General features: G+C 43.7%; 1 protein-coding gene across 3 annotated transcripts in view; it reads right to left on the minus strand.

Annotated features, from left to right (window-relative positions):
* LOC143787636 (complement factor H-related protein 4-like) overlaps positions 1 to 18,729 on the minus strand; it is a 533,302-nt gene that overhangs the window by 231,899 nt on the left and 282,674 nt on the right. For all 3 annotated transcript variants that reach the window (XM_077276561.1, XM_077276560.1, XM_077276559.1), the window contains exon 4: positions 6,092 to 6,277. In XM_077276561.1, coding sequence (XP_077132676.1) covers positions 6,092 to 6,277 — 186 coding nt within the window. The remainder of the gene's footprint in view (positions 1 to 6,091; positions 6,278 to 18,729) is intronic.

An 18,729-nucleotide genomic window follows, 5' to 3' on the forward strand; every position in this document is an offset into this window, starting at 1 on the left:
TTCTGTTTGCAGAGCCCCTGAACAGGAAAAAAAAACCACAAGTGACAACATTTTGGAAAGTAGACCCCAAATAACTTACGTAGATGTGCCTTCTTTGGAATTAATCTGTTTCCTGTAAATTAGTAGTGCATGGAGGTGTGGAACAATTTCAAGCAATCCTTCATACACAGGCCAGGTTTTTCGGGGCAGGTGTCATTGATAGATGGTGTCCTTACGTATTCCTCTTTTGTAACACAATCGGCACCTTTTTTGCGGCTGACCTTTTCTTCCAGTTGGTGGGACCACACCATGAAAATGCTGACCTGTTACGATACGTGCATCTTCAGTTCCAGAAGTACTGAGGCCCGCTCCTTCCCTCGTGACAAACATCAGGGCCTTAACCACTACTTCCTGGAAATGAAGGTATGACGTATCGGTGTTGTGTGCACATTGTGACAGCAGGAAAGCGTTGAGCATTGCCATTTATACAATGTGCACGGACAGCTTTTTGTACCACACCCTGGCCTTCCTCAAAGCACTGTACGGTTGGAGGAGTTGATCAGAGAGATCAAAGCCCCCCATGTTTTTGTTGTACCCCAGTGCACAGGTCGATTTGCTGACCTCTGTAGATGTACCCCTTACAGTGCTGAGGGCGCTGCCATCACCGTGTATGGTGGTCAATAGAAGGACATCCCTTTTGTCCTTGTACTTGACCACCAGCAGGTGGTCGCTACATTGGGCTTTGCTCTCACCTTTTCTGAGAGTCTGCCCAAGTAGCGTCTTCAGGAGGCCACTCTGATTTTTGCGGACAGTACCACAGGCTGCTGTACCTCGTGCAGAGAGAGATTTGTTGAGTGGGATGCTGGTGTAAAAGTTATCGGTATAGAGGTGATAACCTTTATTCAGCAGTGGGTGCACTAAATCCCACACAATTTTCCCACTCACTCCCAGGATAGAAGGACACTCAGGCGGTTCAATCCTGGTGTCCCTCCTTTCGTACACTCTAAAGCTGTAGGTGTACCCTGAGGTACTCTCACACAGCTTGTAAAGTTTGATTCCATACCTGGCCCTCTTGCTGGGCAGGTATTCACGGAATCTGAGCTGCCCCTTAAAATGAATTAAGGACTCATCCAAGCAGATGTCCCTTTGAGGCACGTACACTTCAGCAAACTTTTTGTTGAAGTGTTCGATGACCGGCCGAACTTTGAACAGACCATCAAAGTTGGGGTCATCTCGTGCGGGACACCGTGCATTATCGTTGTAATGCAGGAACTTATGGATGGCCTCAAAACGCGTCCGGGTCATGACCATTCGGAACACTGGAGTGTTATATAAAATATCAACACTCCAATATTGCCGAAGTTCAGGCTTCTTCAGGATCCCTATGTGGAGCCCCAAAACTGCATCATTTCAGCTGCGTCTACAGGAGACCAGTTAGAATATGATGAACTTGAGTTTTTGTCCAAAAATTGCCGAGCATACAAGTTAGTTTGCTCCACCATGAGGTCAACGAAAGCCTCAGAGAAAAAGACTTTTAAAAAGTCTAGTTCTGTGAGGCCAGTGGTATCAAACTTGAATCCTGAATCTGCCACAAAATCAGGAATCAGAGGCTCATAATTTTCGGGTGGCGAGGTCCATATTGAGTCCGCAGTGGGGTGCGCTGGTTCGTCATCGGCAATGGTGGGCGCTTCATCATCTTCATCGATGGGCGCTGCCTCATCTTCTGTCCCGCGGCGTCTGCGTGGCAGTTCCACAGGGCCGGAGGAGGAAGATGAGGAGTGGGAAGAGGATGAGGAAGAATCAGAAAAATAAAGAAAAGTGGGATCCTCTCCCTCACTATCAGTGTCGGAGGCAAGGAAAGAATATGCCTCCTCCGCTGAATAGCACTGTTGGGACGAACGGGACGAGTGGGACATTTTTTTTGTAAGTATGGTGCTTGGGTGTACTTTATTGGTAACATTGTGTAAGTATGGGGGGGAAGTGCTTGGTGGAAACTACTTTGAAAAGAAAAAGCTAAAGGAAAAAAAAGCAAATAGGGAAAAAAAATACCTGTGAAAGAAAAGTCTAAAACAGCAGGCCCTAGCTCTGATAAGTGAACCGCGTCACTTATCAAAGTTCGGCGGCTGCTGGGTGTGCGAACGGGGATGTGAAAAAAAAACGGCAGGCATGAGAGCTCTGATAAGTGAACCGCGTCACTAATCAAAGTTCAGCAGCTGCTGGATATGCGAACGGAGATGTGAAAAAAAAAAAAAGAAAAGGAAGGCACGGGTTAGACGCGGCGGCAAGGTGAGCGCACGGAGATGTGAAAAAAAAAAGGAAAAGGAAGGCACGGGTTAGATGCGGCGGCTGGGAGAGCGCACGGAGAAGTGAAAAAAAACGGAAAAGGAAGGCACGGGTTAGACGCGGTGGCTGGGTGAGCGCACGGAGATGTGAAAAAAAAAGAAAATGGCAGGCACGAGAGCTTTAATAAGTGAACCGCGTCACTTTTCAAAGTTTGGCAGCTGCTGGGTGTGCGCACAGGTGTGGTGAAAAAAAAGGAAAATGGCAGGCACAAGCTCTGATAAGTAAACTGCGTCACTTATCAAAGTTTGGCAGCTGCAGGATGGGTGTAAAGGAATTGGGCTGATAAAAAAAAAGCGAGCACGAGTGTTGATCGGTGAACTGCGTCACCAATCAACGCTCGGAAGCTGCTAAATGTGCGCACGGAGGCAGCGCAAAGAGGGATGGAGGGGGTAAAAAAGAGGAGGAAGGGGGGATTGGGGGGATGAAGAGAGATCGGGTAGGGGCTGATAACACTTACGTTTGTAGTCTGTCTTCTTTCTTCTGTCTTCTTTCTTCGGTCTTATTTCTTTCTTTTCTAATGCACTGATGCAGGGATTGTGGTGTTACAGGCTTCTGTAGCACCACAAGGCCCAGCAAGACTAGATCTGGCTGTGTGACCGCTCTGCAGGAGTCCTCAGCTAGAGTGAGGACCCCTGCAGAGCAGTCAGACAGGTCACCTGCAGGTGACAGACAGGTCACAGAGCAGTCACACCGCTGCTGTGAGCTGTCATTGGTGGGATCAAATGATAACATTGATCCCACCAATCCCTGCAGGCCCTGGTTACCAGGGCAACTGCCTAGGATCCCACCGATCCTAGGCAGGTCACAGCCAGGTCACCAGCAGTGCACACAGCGGTCACAACATGACTGCCGCTGTGCCCTGTGATTGGCGCTATCGTCGATAGCATCGATCGCGCAAATCAGCTCCTGCAGGCCCTGATGGGTCTGCATTAGGCTTTGGTCTACAATCGGTGCTATTGCAGCACCGATCCAGGCCGGTACAGCAGGGCACAGCGCGGTCATACCACCGCTGTGCCCTGCGATTGGCGCCATCGATACGATCGGCGATCACGCCAATCTGGGGGGGTTTGCCAGTGCCTGGTACATCGGTACTCGATCCTAGCCTGGGATCTCATTGTTTCAGCCAATCTGATTGGCTGAAACCATGAGAAAAGCTGTGATTGGCTGTTCAGAATTGAACAGCCAATCACAGCGATCAAGAGGCCTGGGGGGCGGAGCTAGGCCCTGGGATGCCGACGCCATCTTTCTCCAGGTAAGATGGCGCCAGAAATTTAATGCGATCACCGCGATTTAAGTCGCGATGTCGCTTTAAACAGTATGATGTACTATCATGTCACTGGGAATTAATTCCCAGGTCACCTTGACGGGATAGTTCATCATATGGGATTAATGGGTTAACGACCAGTGAGCTCTCACTATTTCAATGTGGAAGGGGTCCTCCTGGGACATTATTTTAGAGAATATTATCTCTATCAGAGTCAGAGACAGAGCTTCAGCTGCGACTGATTCAGGGATGTCCTTTATCCTCAGGTTATTCCTTCTTTCTCTATTTTTATGGTCTTCAAGAATAGAATATATTTGGTTGATATGTCCTCCTTGACTCTGTGAGCAGGCTATAACAGCGTTGGATTGTTGGATTAGTTGGAGGCCTCAAGCGCATCCGCCCTATGGCCTATTTGTGAAATTTCTTACTTGATGTCAGACAAGTCTTTAACAACCGGTTCTAGAGATTTAGCGAGTATCCTTTTTATAAAGGACCTGGATACGGGCTGTTCTCCCATGGTTCTGCTATCTTCCATTTCACTTCCCACTGCAGAGTCAGAGTCACTAGGAGAGTGTAAGCCCATGGACGGTGGGGATTTGGACATGGATGAAACGTTTTTTGCTTGCTTTTTTTAAAAAATGTATTCATGCCTATTTGGGTTAGGGGAGCATTAGATCTAGAAGTAGCTCCTGAGGCTCTATTGCCAATCTTGACCATTGTGAGATGCTCAAATTCAGCTCCACCCAGTAATTATCTTGGCACCAAACACAGTCCCTCAGTGCATGCAGTCAAAGAAAAAATTACATTTTTAGAGGATGAGAAAGAAGAAAGAGTCCTCTTTTACTTTATGAAGTATTTTTGGGTGCAATTATGTAACAGACCACTAGATGTCCCTGTTGTCCCAGAGATAGTTCTGATCATGAAAAAATATGCCGGAGACACCATGTCTGCGAATTGAGATACTGATTTGGCTTTTATCCTAAGTCATATTGCAAGACTCATTAAAGCGTTGATTGTGACTTGTAGGATCGCTACTTTCAACAGGTGGCACTATAGAGTTAAAGTCCTCTTTTTCTCTGAAGAGGCAATTTGCACATAAAAAAATATGGTAATTCCTAATTCCTTTCTCTGCTAACTTTGGAGATTTTGTAGTAGTCTAAAAGCACAGTGAATCAGAGAACTTAAAGAGGAAGCTGAGGGCCAGGAGCTTCCAGGAATATTGGCCAATTACCAATTAGTTGGAGAGCCTTCCTAGTATGTATTAATACTTCATGCAATGCAGGGTGTCTTATTTCCTGCCCCCTCCGGTCCCCTCTGTCTCCACTCTTTTAATTCTGTTCGGTCCCCTTTTCCTGATTCTTTATGTTTTTTTGTTTAAAAACTCCTTCCTGGGCAGTAGTGGCTTTTGTGAGGTGGCCCTGTGCTTCCTGATGAAGTTTGATCTCACCGCTCCGGCCCTCAGCGCTCTTGTGCACTGTTCAATATGGCGTCGGCAAGAGGCGGGAAAACTCTGAGCACCGCCGCCACAGCTTCAGATCTGGCCCGCCTGTATCCCATCCCGGGCGACAGATGGAGGGGAGCACGGAGGGAAAACACCATGTTCCACATAGGTGAGTAAGTGCAGCGCATCGACTGCTGGCAGGAGCTTCTCTGCTCATTCAGGGGAGCAGGGGAGGGGGAGGTAGAGGAGCTGGAGGCGCGCAGGAGAAGCCCTGCACCGTTCAGTGCACCAGAGCCGGGAGCCGAAGGGTGGTTGTCGGGAGGAGACGGACCTAGCCCGAGCGGGCAGGAAGGGGGAGGGACATCTCGTTGAAAATATCCCTTTAATCGTAAGTTCCAGACACTCATGCGTGAAGTGCTTTGTTAATAAAAAATGTAATGCACAACTACACTACACAATTAACATAGGGAAGCTACACTGTAGTGCATCATGGAAGGCATTTATAGTATTTTGAATATTTGACAACGTATTAATATTTAATTTAATTTCTATGGATAACAAAAGGCTGTACAGTTTTCCAATGTACTTTCATATCAGTCAATCATTTAATCAGTTTTACATTGGTCTTCATTAGGCCTCGTTCTCATGCTGAGTATTTGGTGAGTTTTTTTACTTAAGTATTTGTAAGCCAAAACCAGGAGTGGGATATTCCGAGGAAAAGTATAATAGAGAAACGTCACCATCACCACTTCTGCATCTTTCACGCACTCCTGGTTTGGGCTTACAGACAATGATGTAGACGACCATCTGGTTTGGAGTGAGATTTTCTAGTTCTCTGATAACTGACAGCATTTGAATGATCTCATCAGCATGGGTGTTATTAGGTCTCAAAACGGACTGTACATTGATACTTTATAAAAGATAATGATTTCATAAAGAAAGTGTAAAAGAAATGTATACAACTTTTAATTCTAAAATCTTAATTGCTTTAAACCAAAATATCTATTTATGTTCAAAATAATCTTTTATTTTCAAGAGAGTTAGCAAACTGGACAAATTCTTACGTAAACATTTTGGTTCAGGATTCCATCCAAAGTTAGTACATTCTGTTCTCCCCCAGGAATCTCTCCGTACTAGTGACAGATAATTGGTATTACACGTATAATCTATAGTACTTCTAGGACTCCTTGGAAAATAGTAATTGTAGTAAAGCTCTCCATTTTTAATATCAGGTTCATCACATTTTTTACCTGCAGAAACAAAGTGGAAAAAAGAGAAAATTTAGGTATAAGGATGAAAAAGGTCTGACAACACCTGCTATTAACTGACAAAATCTACGAGTAACTCAAGGGAGGAAATGGCTGACAATGTGAAGAAAATATGATCCTGATTGACCATCCAAGATACTTGCAATATTTGATAACCTTAATGGATAAGAACTGTAACTATTTTAGAATCTTATTGAAACAAGAAATTTAAGGGTATGTGCACAACAATCGCTGCAGGTTTCACGTTGTGTACTTATGTGGCATCAAACCCCCACGGTCCAGATGTTATAGTATAGTGGATAGGATTTCAAGAATTCCCATGCCCACTATGTGTCCACAGATGCCCGCAGATTACCCGCGAGACTGACAAGTGGCGCGTCTCTTCAGACCACAGCAAGTCAATTTCTCTTAGGGTATGAGCACACGCTGCGGATTTCGCTGCGGAACCGCAGCGTTTCCGCAGCTGCGGGTCCGCAGCGGTTTCCCATAAGTTTACAGTATAGTGTAAACCTATGGGAAACGAAATCCGCTGTGCACATGCTACGGAAAAAAAAACGCGCGGAAACGCAGCGGTTTATATTCCGCAGCATGTCAATTCTTTGTGCAGATTCCGCTGCACCGTTTACACCTGCTCCAATAGAAAACTGCAGGTGTAAACCCACAGTGGAAACCGCACTAGAAACTGCGATAAATCCGCAGTAAAAACCACAGCGGTTTTGCACTGCGGATTTATCAATTCCGCTGCGGAAAATTCCGCAATAGTATCCGCAGCGTGTGCACAAGCCCTTAAAGAGATGAAAGTCTCCGCATGAGAAATTTCATCAATAGAGTGTATTGAACATGGTGAATCCGCATAGTTCAGTGAACACATGCGGATTCACCTGCATTCAAAAGATGGCAGCGCTTTGGATGCAGTGAACATGCGCTGCGTCCAAAGAGATGCTAGTTACTAATCATGTGCACCTGGCCTCAAAGGATGGGAATAAATGTTTATTTTGTCAATGTTATTTTTTCAGTTTTATTTAAACCACTTAATCACACCAATTCACCATTTTACTGACCTGAGGTGTAAGAGAATAATGACTCCAAACAGACTAAAATGCAGTGGGTTGTTAATTGTAAACCTACAGTTGTGTGAAAAAGTGTATGCCCCCTTCCTGATTTCCCATTCTTTTGCATGTTTGTTACACTTAAATGTTCCAGATCACCAAAAAAATTAAATATTAGACAAAGATAACACAAGTAAACACATACTGCAGTTTTTAAATGAAGATCTTTATGATTAAGGGAAAAGGAAATCCAAACCTACAGGGCCCTGTGTGAAAAAGTGATTGTTCACCCCTTAAAACATAAATGAACTGGGGCTTATCACATCTTTTGGAAGCGGAGCTCAAATTCCATAGCCACACTGAGGCCTGATTACTGCCACACTTGTTCTCAAAGAAATCACTTAAATACAATCTGCCTGACAAAGTAAAGTAGACCAAAAGATCCTTTAAAGCTAGATATAATGCCGCGATCCAAATAAGTTTTGGAACAAATGAGAAACAAAGTAATTGAGATATATCAGTCTGGAAAAGGTGATACAGCCATTTTTGGGACTCCAGCAAACCACAGTGAGAGCTATTATCCACAAATGGTGAAAACATGGGACAAAGATGAACCTTCCCAGGAGTGGCCGACTTACTAAAATTACCCTAAGCAACTAGTCATACAAGAGATTGCAAAATACCCCTCTGCAATATTCAATGAACTGCAGGCCTCACTTGCCTCAGTTAAGGTCAGTATTCATGACTACACCATAAAAAGAGACTGGGCACAAATGGCCTGCATGACAGAGTTCGAAGATGAAAACCACTACTGAGCAGTAAGAACATAAAGGCTCATCTCAGTTTTGCCAGAAAACATCTTGATTATCCCCAGCACTTTTGGGAGAATACAAAAGTTGAATTTTTTAGAAAGCGTATCTTGTCCCATTACATCTGGCGTAGAAGTAGCACAGCATTTCAGAAAAGGAACATAATACCAACAGTATAATATGGCAGTGGTATTGTGATGGTGTGAGGCTGTTTTGCTGCTTCAGGACCTGGAAGACTTGCTAGGGTAAATGGAACCATGAATCCTGCTCTCTACTAGAGATTAGTGAAACTTTCAAGTTTCGATTCGGTTTGGATTCGCAGAACGGACCTCCGTTCACCGAACAGTTCATCAAATGTACCCAAAGTCCATTCAATTCAATGGGAGTCAAAACCAAATTCATAGACAACACCTTAGGGGCCAAGGTTCCTGACCCCTGCCTTAGGGGGTGACAAAAAGATTCCAAAACAGCTAAAATTAGGATCAGATGCCAGGAAAATTGGCATCAATTGACCCACAGTAGAAATTTGCAAATGGCACAGCAGCAGTCAGCAATGGGCCATGCATGAAATGTCAGGATCTGGCCCTGTATTTACAGCTTGGAATTTAAGTTTTAATGAGGACCCAGTGGTTAAGAGAGCGGTGTAAGCCTTCTAAGCTGGGAGACCTCCCACCTCATGCAACACCTCCATTTTTTTTTATTCCAACCACACTCAGATGGCACAAGCATGAGTTTTATAGACTACTATTGATAGAAAAATGTAAGAATAGTAACAGCTAGTTAACTGATCAATTGACCCACCGTAGAACCTGTTATAATGGCACACAAGTAGTGATGAGCGAACGTGCTCGCCACTGCTCGTTACTCGCCCGAGTATCACTATGCACGGTGTACTCGGTGAGCAGCGAGCATTTCCTGGATTATTCGGCGGTAACTGTCGTCTCCACCCAGCATTTTTGGCAGACTTTAGAGACCCAATTACGGTGCAGGGATTGTCTACCAGGCCATGAAACGCCGCAGCCATCTTTGTTGTGATAGTGCAGTGATTGGCTTGGCTGCACAGCATCATCCCGAGTATAGGGTCAGAATCGAGGTTTTTAGAGTAAGTGTAGGTCTGCAACTCTTACATCCAAAACTCCTCAGAAACCAACAGTCCTTTTTAGGGCTAATTCCTGGGTCCCGAAAATGCAGCGCTAGGTAGGCACGGCACAGCATATCCACATCAGTGCAAGGCCTCCAGGCACTGTATGTGCATCCATTGCTCCCACTGCCTCCCTCATAAAGCTGCATAAATGTCTGCTGCTGCAGCTTATTTACTATATACCAAGTTGGATTTTTTTTTTCCTAAAATTCACACCCCCCAAAAAAAATATACAGTCTGTTCTGTCAGACTGAGGCCTGTTGCAAAATCATAGTTTGTCAGGCATACGTAGCATAGTTGTGTGTGCTAGCCTTGTGACTAGTGTTGAGCATTCCGATACCGCAAGTATCGGGTATCGGCCGATATTTGCGGTATCGGAATTCCGATACTGAATTCCGATATTTTTGTGATATCGGAAATCGGAATCGGAAGTTCCCAGTGTATGGTTCCCAGGGTCTGGAGGAGAGGAGACTCTCCTTCAGGCCCTGGGATCCATATTCATGTGTAAAATAAAGAATACAAATAAAAAATAGGGATATACTCACCCTCTGACGCGCCTTGGTTGTAACCGCTGCAACTGGCAGCCTCCATTCCTAAGAATGAGCGAGTGAAGGACCTGCGATAACGCCGCGGCTTGTGATTGGTCGCGTGAGCGGTCACATGAGCGGTCACGCGACCAATCACAAGCCGCGACGTCATCGAAGGTCCTTAACTCGGCATTCTTAGGAACGGAGGCACCGCTAAGAGCAGGGGCCGCCGGAGGGGTGAGTATATCAATATTTTTTATTTTTATTCTTTATTTTATACAGGTCCTTCTCAAAAAATTAGCATATAGTGTTAAATTTCATTATTTACCATAATGTAATGATTACAATTAAACTTTCATATATTATACACTCACTGGCCACTTTATTAGGTACACCTGTCCAACTTCTTGTTAACACTTAATTTCTAATCAGCCAATCACATGGCGGCAACTCAGTGCATTTAGGCATGTTTACATGGTCAAGACAATCTCCTGCAGTTCAAACCGAGCATCAGTATGGGGAAGAAAGGTGATTTGAGTGCCTTTGAACGTGGCATGGTTGTTGGTGCCAGAAGGGCTGGTCTGAGTATTTCAGAAACTGCTGATCTACTGGGATTTTCACGCACAACCATCTGTAGGGTTTACAGAGAATGGTCCGAAAAAGAAAAAAAATCCAGTGAGCGGCAGTTCTGTGGGCGGAAATGCCTTGTTGATGCCAGAGGTCAGAGGAGAATGGGCAGACTGATTCGAGCTGATAGAAAGGCAACAGTGACTCAAATCGCCACCCGTTACAACCATGGTAGGCCTAAGAGCATCTCTGAACGCACAGTGCGTCGAACTTTGAGGCAGATGGGCTACAGCAGCAGAAGACCACACCGGGTACCACTCCTTTCAGCTAAGAACAGGAAACTGAGGCTACAATTTGTACAAGCTCATCGAAATTGGACAGTAGAAGATTGGAAAAACGTTGCTTGGTCTGATGAGTCTCGATTTCTGCTGCGACATTCAGATGGTAGGGTCAGAATTTGGCGTAAACAACATGAAAGCATGGATCCATCCTGCCTTGTATGGAGCATCTTTGGGATGTGCAGCCGACAAATCTGCGGCAACTGTGTGATGCCATCATGTCAATATGGACCAAAATCTCTGAGGAATGCTTCCAGCACCTTGTTGAATCTATGCCACGAAGAATTGAGGCAGTTCTGAAGGCAAAAGGGGGTCCAACCCGTTACTAGCATGGTGTACCTAATAAAGTGGCCGGTGAGTGTAGATTCATTATCCACCAACTGAAATTTGTCAGGTATTTTATTGTTTTAATACTGATGATTTTGGCATACAACTCCTGATAACCCAAAAAACCTGTCTCAATAAATTAGCAAGAAAAGGTTCTCTAAACGACCTATTACCCTAATCTTCTGAATCAACTAATTAACTTTAAACACATGCAAAAGATACCTGAGGCTTTTAAAAACTCCCTGCCTGGTTCATTACTCAAAACCCCCATCATGGGTAAGACTAGCGACCTGACAGATGTCAAGAAGGCCATCATTGACACCCTCAAGCAAGAGGGTAAGACCCAGAAAGAAATTTCTCAACAAATAGGCTGTTCCCAGAGTGCTGTATCAAGGCACCTCAATGGTAAGTCTGTTGGAAGGAAACAATGTGGCAGAAAACGCTGTACAACGAGAAGAGGTGACCGGACCCTGAGGAAGATTGTGGAGAAGGACCGATTCCAGACCTTGGGGAACCTGAGGAAGCAGTGGACTGAGTCTGGTGTGGAAACATCCAGAGCCACCGTGCACAGGCGTGTGCAGGAAATGGGCTACAGGTGCCGCATTCCCCAGGTAAAGCCACTTTTGAACCATAAACAGCGGCAGAAGCGCCTGACCTGGGCTACAGAGAAGCAGCACTGGTACTTTTTTCTGATGAAAGCAAATTTTGCATGTCATTCGGAAATCAAGGTGCCAGAGTCTGGAGGAAGACTGGGGAGAAGGAAATGCCAAAATGCCTGAAGTCCAGTGTCAAGTACCCACAGTCAGTGATGGTGTGGGGTGCCATGTCAGCTGCTGGTGTTGGTCCACTGTGTTTCATCAAGGGCAGGGTCAATGCAGCAAGCTATCAGGAGATTTTGGAGCACTTCATGCTTCCCTCGGCTGAAATGCTTTATGGAGATGAAGATTTCATTTTTCAGCACGACCTGGCACCTGCTCACAGTGCCAAAACCACTGGTAAATGGTTTGCTGACCATGGTATTACTGTGCTCAATTGGCCTGCCAACTCTCCTGACCTGAACCCCATAGAGAATCTGTGGGATATTGTGAAGAGAAAGTTGAGAGACGCAAGACCCAACACTCCGGATGAGCTTAAGGCCGCTATTGAAGCATCCTGGGCCTCCATAACATCTCAGCAGTGTCACAGGCTGATTGCCTCCATGCCACGCCGCATTGAAGCAGTCATTTCTGCCAAAGGATTCCCGACCAAGTATCGAGTGCATAACTGAACATTATTATTTGATGTTTTTTTTGTTTGTTATTAAAAAACACTTTTATTTGATTGGACGGGTGAAATATGCTAATTTATTGAGACAGGTTTTTTGGGTTATCAGGAGTTGTATGCCAAAATCATCAGTATTAAAACAATAAAAGACCTGACAAATTTCAGTTGGTGGATAATGAATCTATAATATATGAAAGTTTAATTGTAATCATTACATTATGGTAAATAATGAAATTTAACACTATATGCTAATTTTTTGAGAAGGACTTGTACATGAATATGGATCCCAGGGCCTGAAGGAGAGTTTCCTCTCCTTCAGACCCTGGGAACAATTCCGATATTTTGTGTCCCATAGATATGCATTGGTATCGGGTATCGGTATCGGCGAGATCCGATATTTTGCCGGTGTCGGCCGATCCAATCCGATACCGATACCTTTGCATATCGGAAGGTATTGCTCAACACTACTTGTGACACATTTTTTGTGTTTTTTAAATTCGTCGAAAAAGGCCTCATATATCTGCGTGCTCCAAGTTTGGTCATTGTAGGCCGGTGTACTTATTTTTTGGCTGTCTGACATGCTAATTCTATACAGCACTATTTTGCATATCAAACCAAAAAAAAGGTCACAGATTTCCCAGTGTGGTATTTCCGTGACAGCCGTCATATATCTGCGTGCTCCAAGTTTGGGCATTGGAGGCCGGTGTACCTCTTTTTTTTGCTGTGTGATACTCTAATTCTATACAGCATTATTTTGCATTTTATAAGAAAAACAGGTCACATATTTGCCAGTGTTGTATTTCCGTGACAGCTGTCATATATCTGCGTGCTCCAAGTTTGTCCATTGAAGGCCGGTGTAGCCCTTTTTTGGCTGTCTGATACTCTAATTCTATACAGCAGTATTTTGCATTTTATAAAAAAAAACAGGCCACATATTTAACTGTGTGTTATTTCCATGACAGCCATCATATATCTGTGTGCTCCAAGTTTGGACATTGTAGGCCGATGTACCCCTTTTTTTGCTGTCTGATACTCTAATTCTATAAAGCACTATTTAGCTTCCAAAATAAAAAAAACACATATTTGCCAGTGTGTTGTCGCTGTCAGACGTCTGATGTATTTGTGGCCTACAAAATGTGGAAATTCAGGCCTATATTCAGCTGTATTTGATGTCTGTTACCCTAATTCGGTACACTATTTCAGTTTACAAAATTAACAAATACAGGTCACATATCGAACAGTGTGGTATCTCGTTAAAAGTACTTCTCTTTCAAGTTGTTATGGCTGCTTCATGACTGTGTTAAATGCTCCAACTCCAACTACCACCATCATCATCCTCTGCCTAGAGGCAGTCACTGAACACATAGAAAGTCTGAGGACCAGAGTGTGAACGCTTTTGCAGTGTTGTACTCTGTCTCTGTATTAAGAAGGCATGTGCTCCCGCCAATAAAAGTGTTACTGCCAGAAAGTGAGGAGCCATGTTCACAGTGACCGCCAGAAAGTGAGGCACTGTGCGCTTCATGACCGTGAGTTCAGCGTACGTTCACAGTAGAGAGACAGTTCATGTTCCTTGTTCAGCTTTGCAAAACAATAATTAAAGGGCACAGCGGAATGACAGAGGACGTTGGTATGGTCAGCAAGGTACTCCCTCAGCATTTTCCAAAACAAAGCACTCCTTGTGAGAGTCCCCCATGCCTCAGGGCCAGGGCGATAGTAGGGTGTGAGAAAACTCTCCCCGAACTTTGTCAGTGTTCCACTGCCTCTGCTGGATTGGAGTTGTGTCTCTATCACCTGTACTACTTGCTTGGCCTACGAACTGTGACCTTTTCTGCCAGCATTTTCAGATGGAAATTTTTTTAATAATTCAGCAAGAAGGGCCCTATGGTCCTCCAACATTGTACTACAGCTGTCTGCCTCTGGAATAAGAGAAATAAAGTTCTCCTTGTAGCGTGGGTCTGGAAGTGTCACCAATCAGTATTCCCTGTCACTCAAAATTTTGAGAACGCAAGGGTGACGGGAAAGGCAGCGGAACATAAACTCAGGCATGTGTGCAAGACTGCTAACAGTCGATACTTCCATGTCTTCACTAAGAGGACAACTGACCATACTCTCCTCCTCCTTGTCCTCCAGCCTCCACAGCATCCGACAAACCTCAGTAATATCATTGTAAATACATCCTTGTAAATACATTCCCCTGTAGTTTTTATCTCCCCACCTCATTGTAGATAGTAAGTTGTCATGAGCAGAATTTTTTTGGGGGGGTTTAATTATTGTTCTCGTTGTTACTTAGTGCAGATTGTAAGCTGCCATGAGCAGGGTTGTTTTATTTCTGTTTAATTATTGTATTATTGTTATCGTTTTACTTAGGACTGTTGTGTTTAAAACTGTAAATATGTTGACGCTATATAAATAAGTATAAATATTTAGATTAGAACACAGAGAAGCAGGATTGAGATGTTAACCCCTTCACCCCCAAGGGTGGTTTGCACGTTAATGACCGGGCCAATTTTTACAATTCTGACCACTGTCCCTTTATGAGGTTATAACTCTGGAACGCTTCAACGGATCTTGGCGATTCTGACACGGTTTTCTCGTGACATATTGTACTTCATGATAGTGGTAAAATTTCTTTGATATAACTTGCGTTTATTTGTAAAAAAAAAACGAATATTTGGCGAAAATTTTGAAAATTTTGCAATTTTCCAACTTTGAATTTTTATGCCCTTAAATCACAGACATATGTCATGCAAAATACTTAATAAGTAACATTTCCCACATGTCTACTTTACATCAGCACAATTTTGGAACCAAAATTTTTTTTTGTGACGGAGTTATAAGGGTTAAAAGTTGACCAGCAATTTCTCATTTTTACAACACCATTTTTTTTTAGGGACCACATCTCATTTGAAGTCATTTTGAGGGGTCTAAATGATAGAAAATACCCAAGTGTGACACCATTCTAAAAACTGCACCCCTCAAGGTACTCAAAACCACTTTCAAGAAGTTTATTAACCCTTCAGGTGTTTCACAGGAATTTTTGGAATGTTTAAATAAAAATAAACATTTAACTTTTTTTCACACAAAATTTATTTCAGCTCCAATTTGTTTTATTTTACCAAGGGTAACAGGAGAAAATAGACCCCAAAATTTGTTGTACAATTTGTCCTGAGTACGCTGATACCCCATATGTGGGTGTAAGTGCTTCACAGAAGTTTATAATGCAGAGCCGTAAAAATAAAAAATCATATTTTTTCACAAAAATGATCTTTTCGACCCCAATTTTTTATTTTCCCAAGGGTAAGAGAAGAAATTGGACCCCAAAAATTGTTGTGCAATTTGTCCTGAGTACGCTGATACCCCATATGTGGGTGTATACCATTGTTTGGGCGCATGGCAGAGCTCGGAAGGGAAGGAGCGCCATTTGACTTTTCAATGGAAAATTGACTGGAATTGAGATGGGACGCCATGTTGCGTTTGGAGAGCCCCTGATGTGCCTAAACATTGAAACCCCCCACAAGTGACACCATTTTGGAAAGTAGACCCCCTAAGGAACCTATCTAGATGTGTGGTGAGCACTTTGACCCAACAAGTGCTTCACAGAAGTTTATAATGCAGAGCCGTAAAAATAAAAAATCATATTTTTTCACAAAAATGATCTTTTCGCCCCCAATTTTTTATTTTCCCAAGGGTAAGAGAAGAAATTGGACCCCAAAAATTGTTGTGCAATTTGTCCTGAGTATGCTGATACCCCATATGTGGGTGTATACCATTGTTTGGGCGCAGGGCAGAGCTCGGAAGGGAAGGAGCGCCATTTGACTTTTCAATGGAAAATTGACTGGAATTGAGATGGGACGCCATGTTGCGTTTGGAGAGCCCCTGATGTGCCTAAACATTGAAACCCCCCACAAGTGACACCATTTTGGAAAGTAGACCCCTTACGGAACTTATCTAGATGTGTGTTGAGCAATTTGACCCAACAAGTGCTTCACAGAAGTTTATAATGCAGAGCCGTAAAAATACAAAATCATATTTTTTCACAAAAATGATCTTTTTGCCCCCATTTTTTTATTTCCCCAAGGGTAAGAGAAGAAATTGGACCCCAAAAATTGTTGTGCAATTTGTCCTGAGTACGCTGATACCCCATATGTGGGTGTATACCATTGTTTGGGCGCAGGGCAGAGCTCGGAAGGGAAGGAGCGCCATTTGGAATGCAGACTTAAATGGATTGGTCTGCAGGCGTCACGTTGCATTTGCAGAGCCCCTGATGTACCCAAAAAGTACAAACCCCCCACAAGTGACCCCATATCGGAAACTAGACCCCCCATGGAACTTATCTAGATGTGTTGTGAGAACTTTGAACACCCAAGTGTTTCACTACAGTTTATAACGCAGAGCCGTGAAAATAAAAATTATTATTTTTTTCACAAAAATGATTTTTAGCCCCCAGTTTTGTATTTTCACAAGGGTATCAGGATAAATTGGACCCCAAAAGTTGTTGTCCAATTTGTCCTGAGTACGCTGATACCCCATATGTTGGGGTAAACCCCTGTTTGGGCACACGGGAGAGCTCTGAAGGGAAGGAGCACTGTTTTCCTTTTTCAACGCAGAATTGGCTGGAATTCAGATCGGATGCCATGTCCCGTTTGGAGAGCCCCTGATGTGCCTAAACAGTGGAAACCCCCCAATTATAACTGAAACCCTAATCCAAACACACCCCTTACCCTAATCCCAACAGTAACCCTAACCACTCCTCTAACCCAGACACATCCAACCCTATTCCCAACCGTAAATGTAATCCAAACCCTAACCCTATCTTTAGCCCCAACCCTAACTGTAGCCCCAACCCTAGCCCCAACCCTAGCCCTAACCCTAGCCCTAACCCTAGCAATAACCCTAGCCCTATCACTAGCCCTAACACTAGCCGTAACACTAGCCCTAACCCTAACCCTAGCCCTAACCCTAGCCCCAACCCTAGCCCTAACCCTAGCCCTAACCCTAGCAATAACCCTAGCCCTATCACTAGCCCTAACACTAGCCGTAACACTAGCCCTAACCCTAGCCCTAACCCTAGCCCTAACCCTAGCCCCAACCCTAGCCCTAACCCTAGCAATAACCCTAGCCCTATCACTAGCCCTAACACTAGCCGTAACACTAGCCCTAACCCTAACCCTAGCCCTAACCCTAGCCCCAACCCTAGCCCTAACCCTAGCAATAACCCTAGCCCTATCACTAGCCCTAACACTAGCCGTAACACTAGCCCTAACCCTAGCCCTAACCCTAGCCCTAACCCTAGCCCCAACCCTAGCCCTAACCCTAGCCCTAACCCTAACCCTAGCCCCAACCCTAGCCCTAATCCTAACCCTAGCCCCAACCCTAGCCCTAACCCTAGCCCTAACCCTGACCCTTGCCCTAACCCTAACCCTAGCCCTAACTCTAGTCCTAACTCTAGCCCTAACCCTAACCCTAATGGGAAAATGGAAATAAATACATTTTTTTATTTTTCCCTAACTAAGGGGGTGATGAAGGGGGGTTTGATTTACTTTTATAGCGGGTTTTTTAGCGGGTTTTTATGATTGGCAGCCGTCACACACTGAAAGACGCTTTTCATTGCAAAAAATATTTTTTGCGTTACCACATTTTGAGAGCTGTAATTTTTCCATTTTTGAGTCCACAGAGTCATGTGAGATCTTGTTTTTTGCGGGACGAGTTGACGTTTTTATTGGTAACATTTTCAGACACATGACATTTTTTGGTCGCTTTTTATTCCGATTTTTGTGAGGCAGAGTGATCAAAAACCAGCTATTCATGAATTTCTTTTGGGGGAGGCGTTTATATCGTTCCGCGTTTGGTAAAATTGATAAAGCAGTTTTATTCAACGGGTCAGTACGATTACAGCGATATCTCATTTATATATTTTTTTATGTTTTGGCGCTTTTATACGATAAAAACTATTTTATAGAAAAAATAATTATTTTGGTATCGCTTTATTCTCAGGACTATAACTTTTTTATTTTCTTGCTGATGATGCGGCTCGTTTTTTGCGGGACAAGATGACGTTTTCAGCGGTACCATGGTTATTTATATCAGTCTTTTTGATCGCGTGTTATTCCACTTTTTGTTCGGCGGTATGATAATAAAGCGTTGTTTTTTGCCTCGTTTTTTTTTTTTTTTTCTTACGGTGTTTACTGAAGGGGTTAACTAGTGGGGCAGTTTTATAGGTTGGGTCGTTACAGACGCGGCGATACTAAATATGTGTACTTTTATTGTTTTTTTTATTTTATTTAGCTAAAGAAATGTATTTATGGGAATAATATATATTTTTTTTCTTTATTTAGGATATTTTTTTTATTTTTTTTTTACACACATGTGGGGAATTTTTTTTTAACTTTTTTACTTTGTCCCAGGGGGGGACA

This window comes from Ranitomeya variabilis, chromosome 8 (genome assembly GCF_051348905.1).
Source record: "Ranitomeya variabilis isolate aRanVar5 chromosome 8, aRanVar5.hap1, whole genome shotgun sequence".
Lineage (NCBI taxonomy): Eukaryota > Metazoa > Chordata > Amphibia > Anura > Dendrobatidae > Ranitomeya > Ranitomeya variabilis.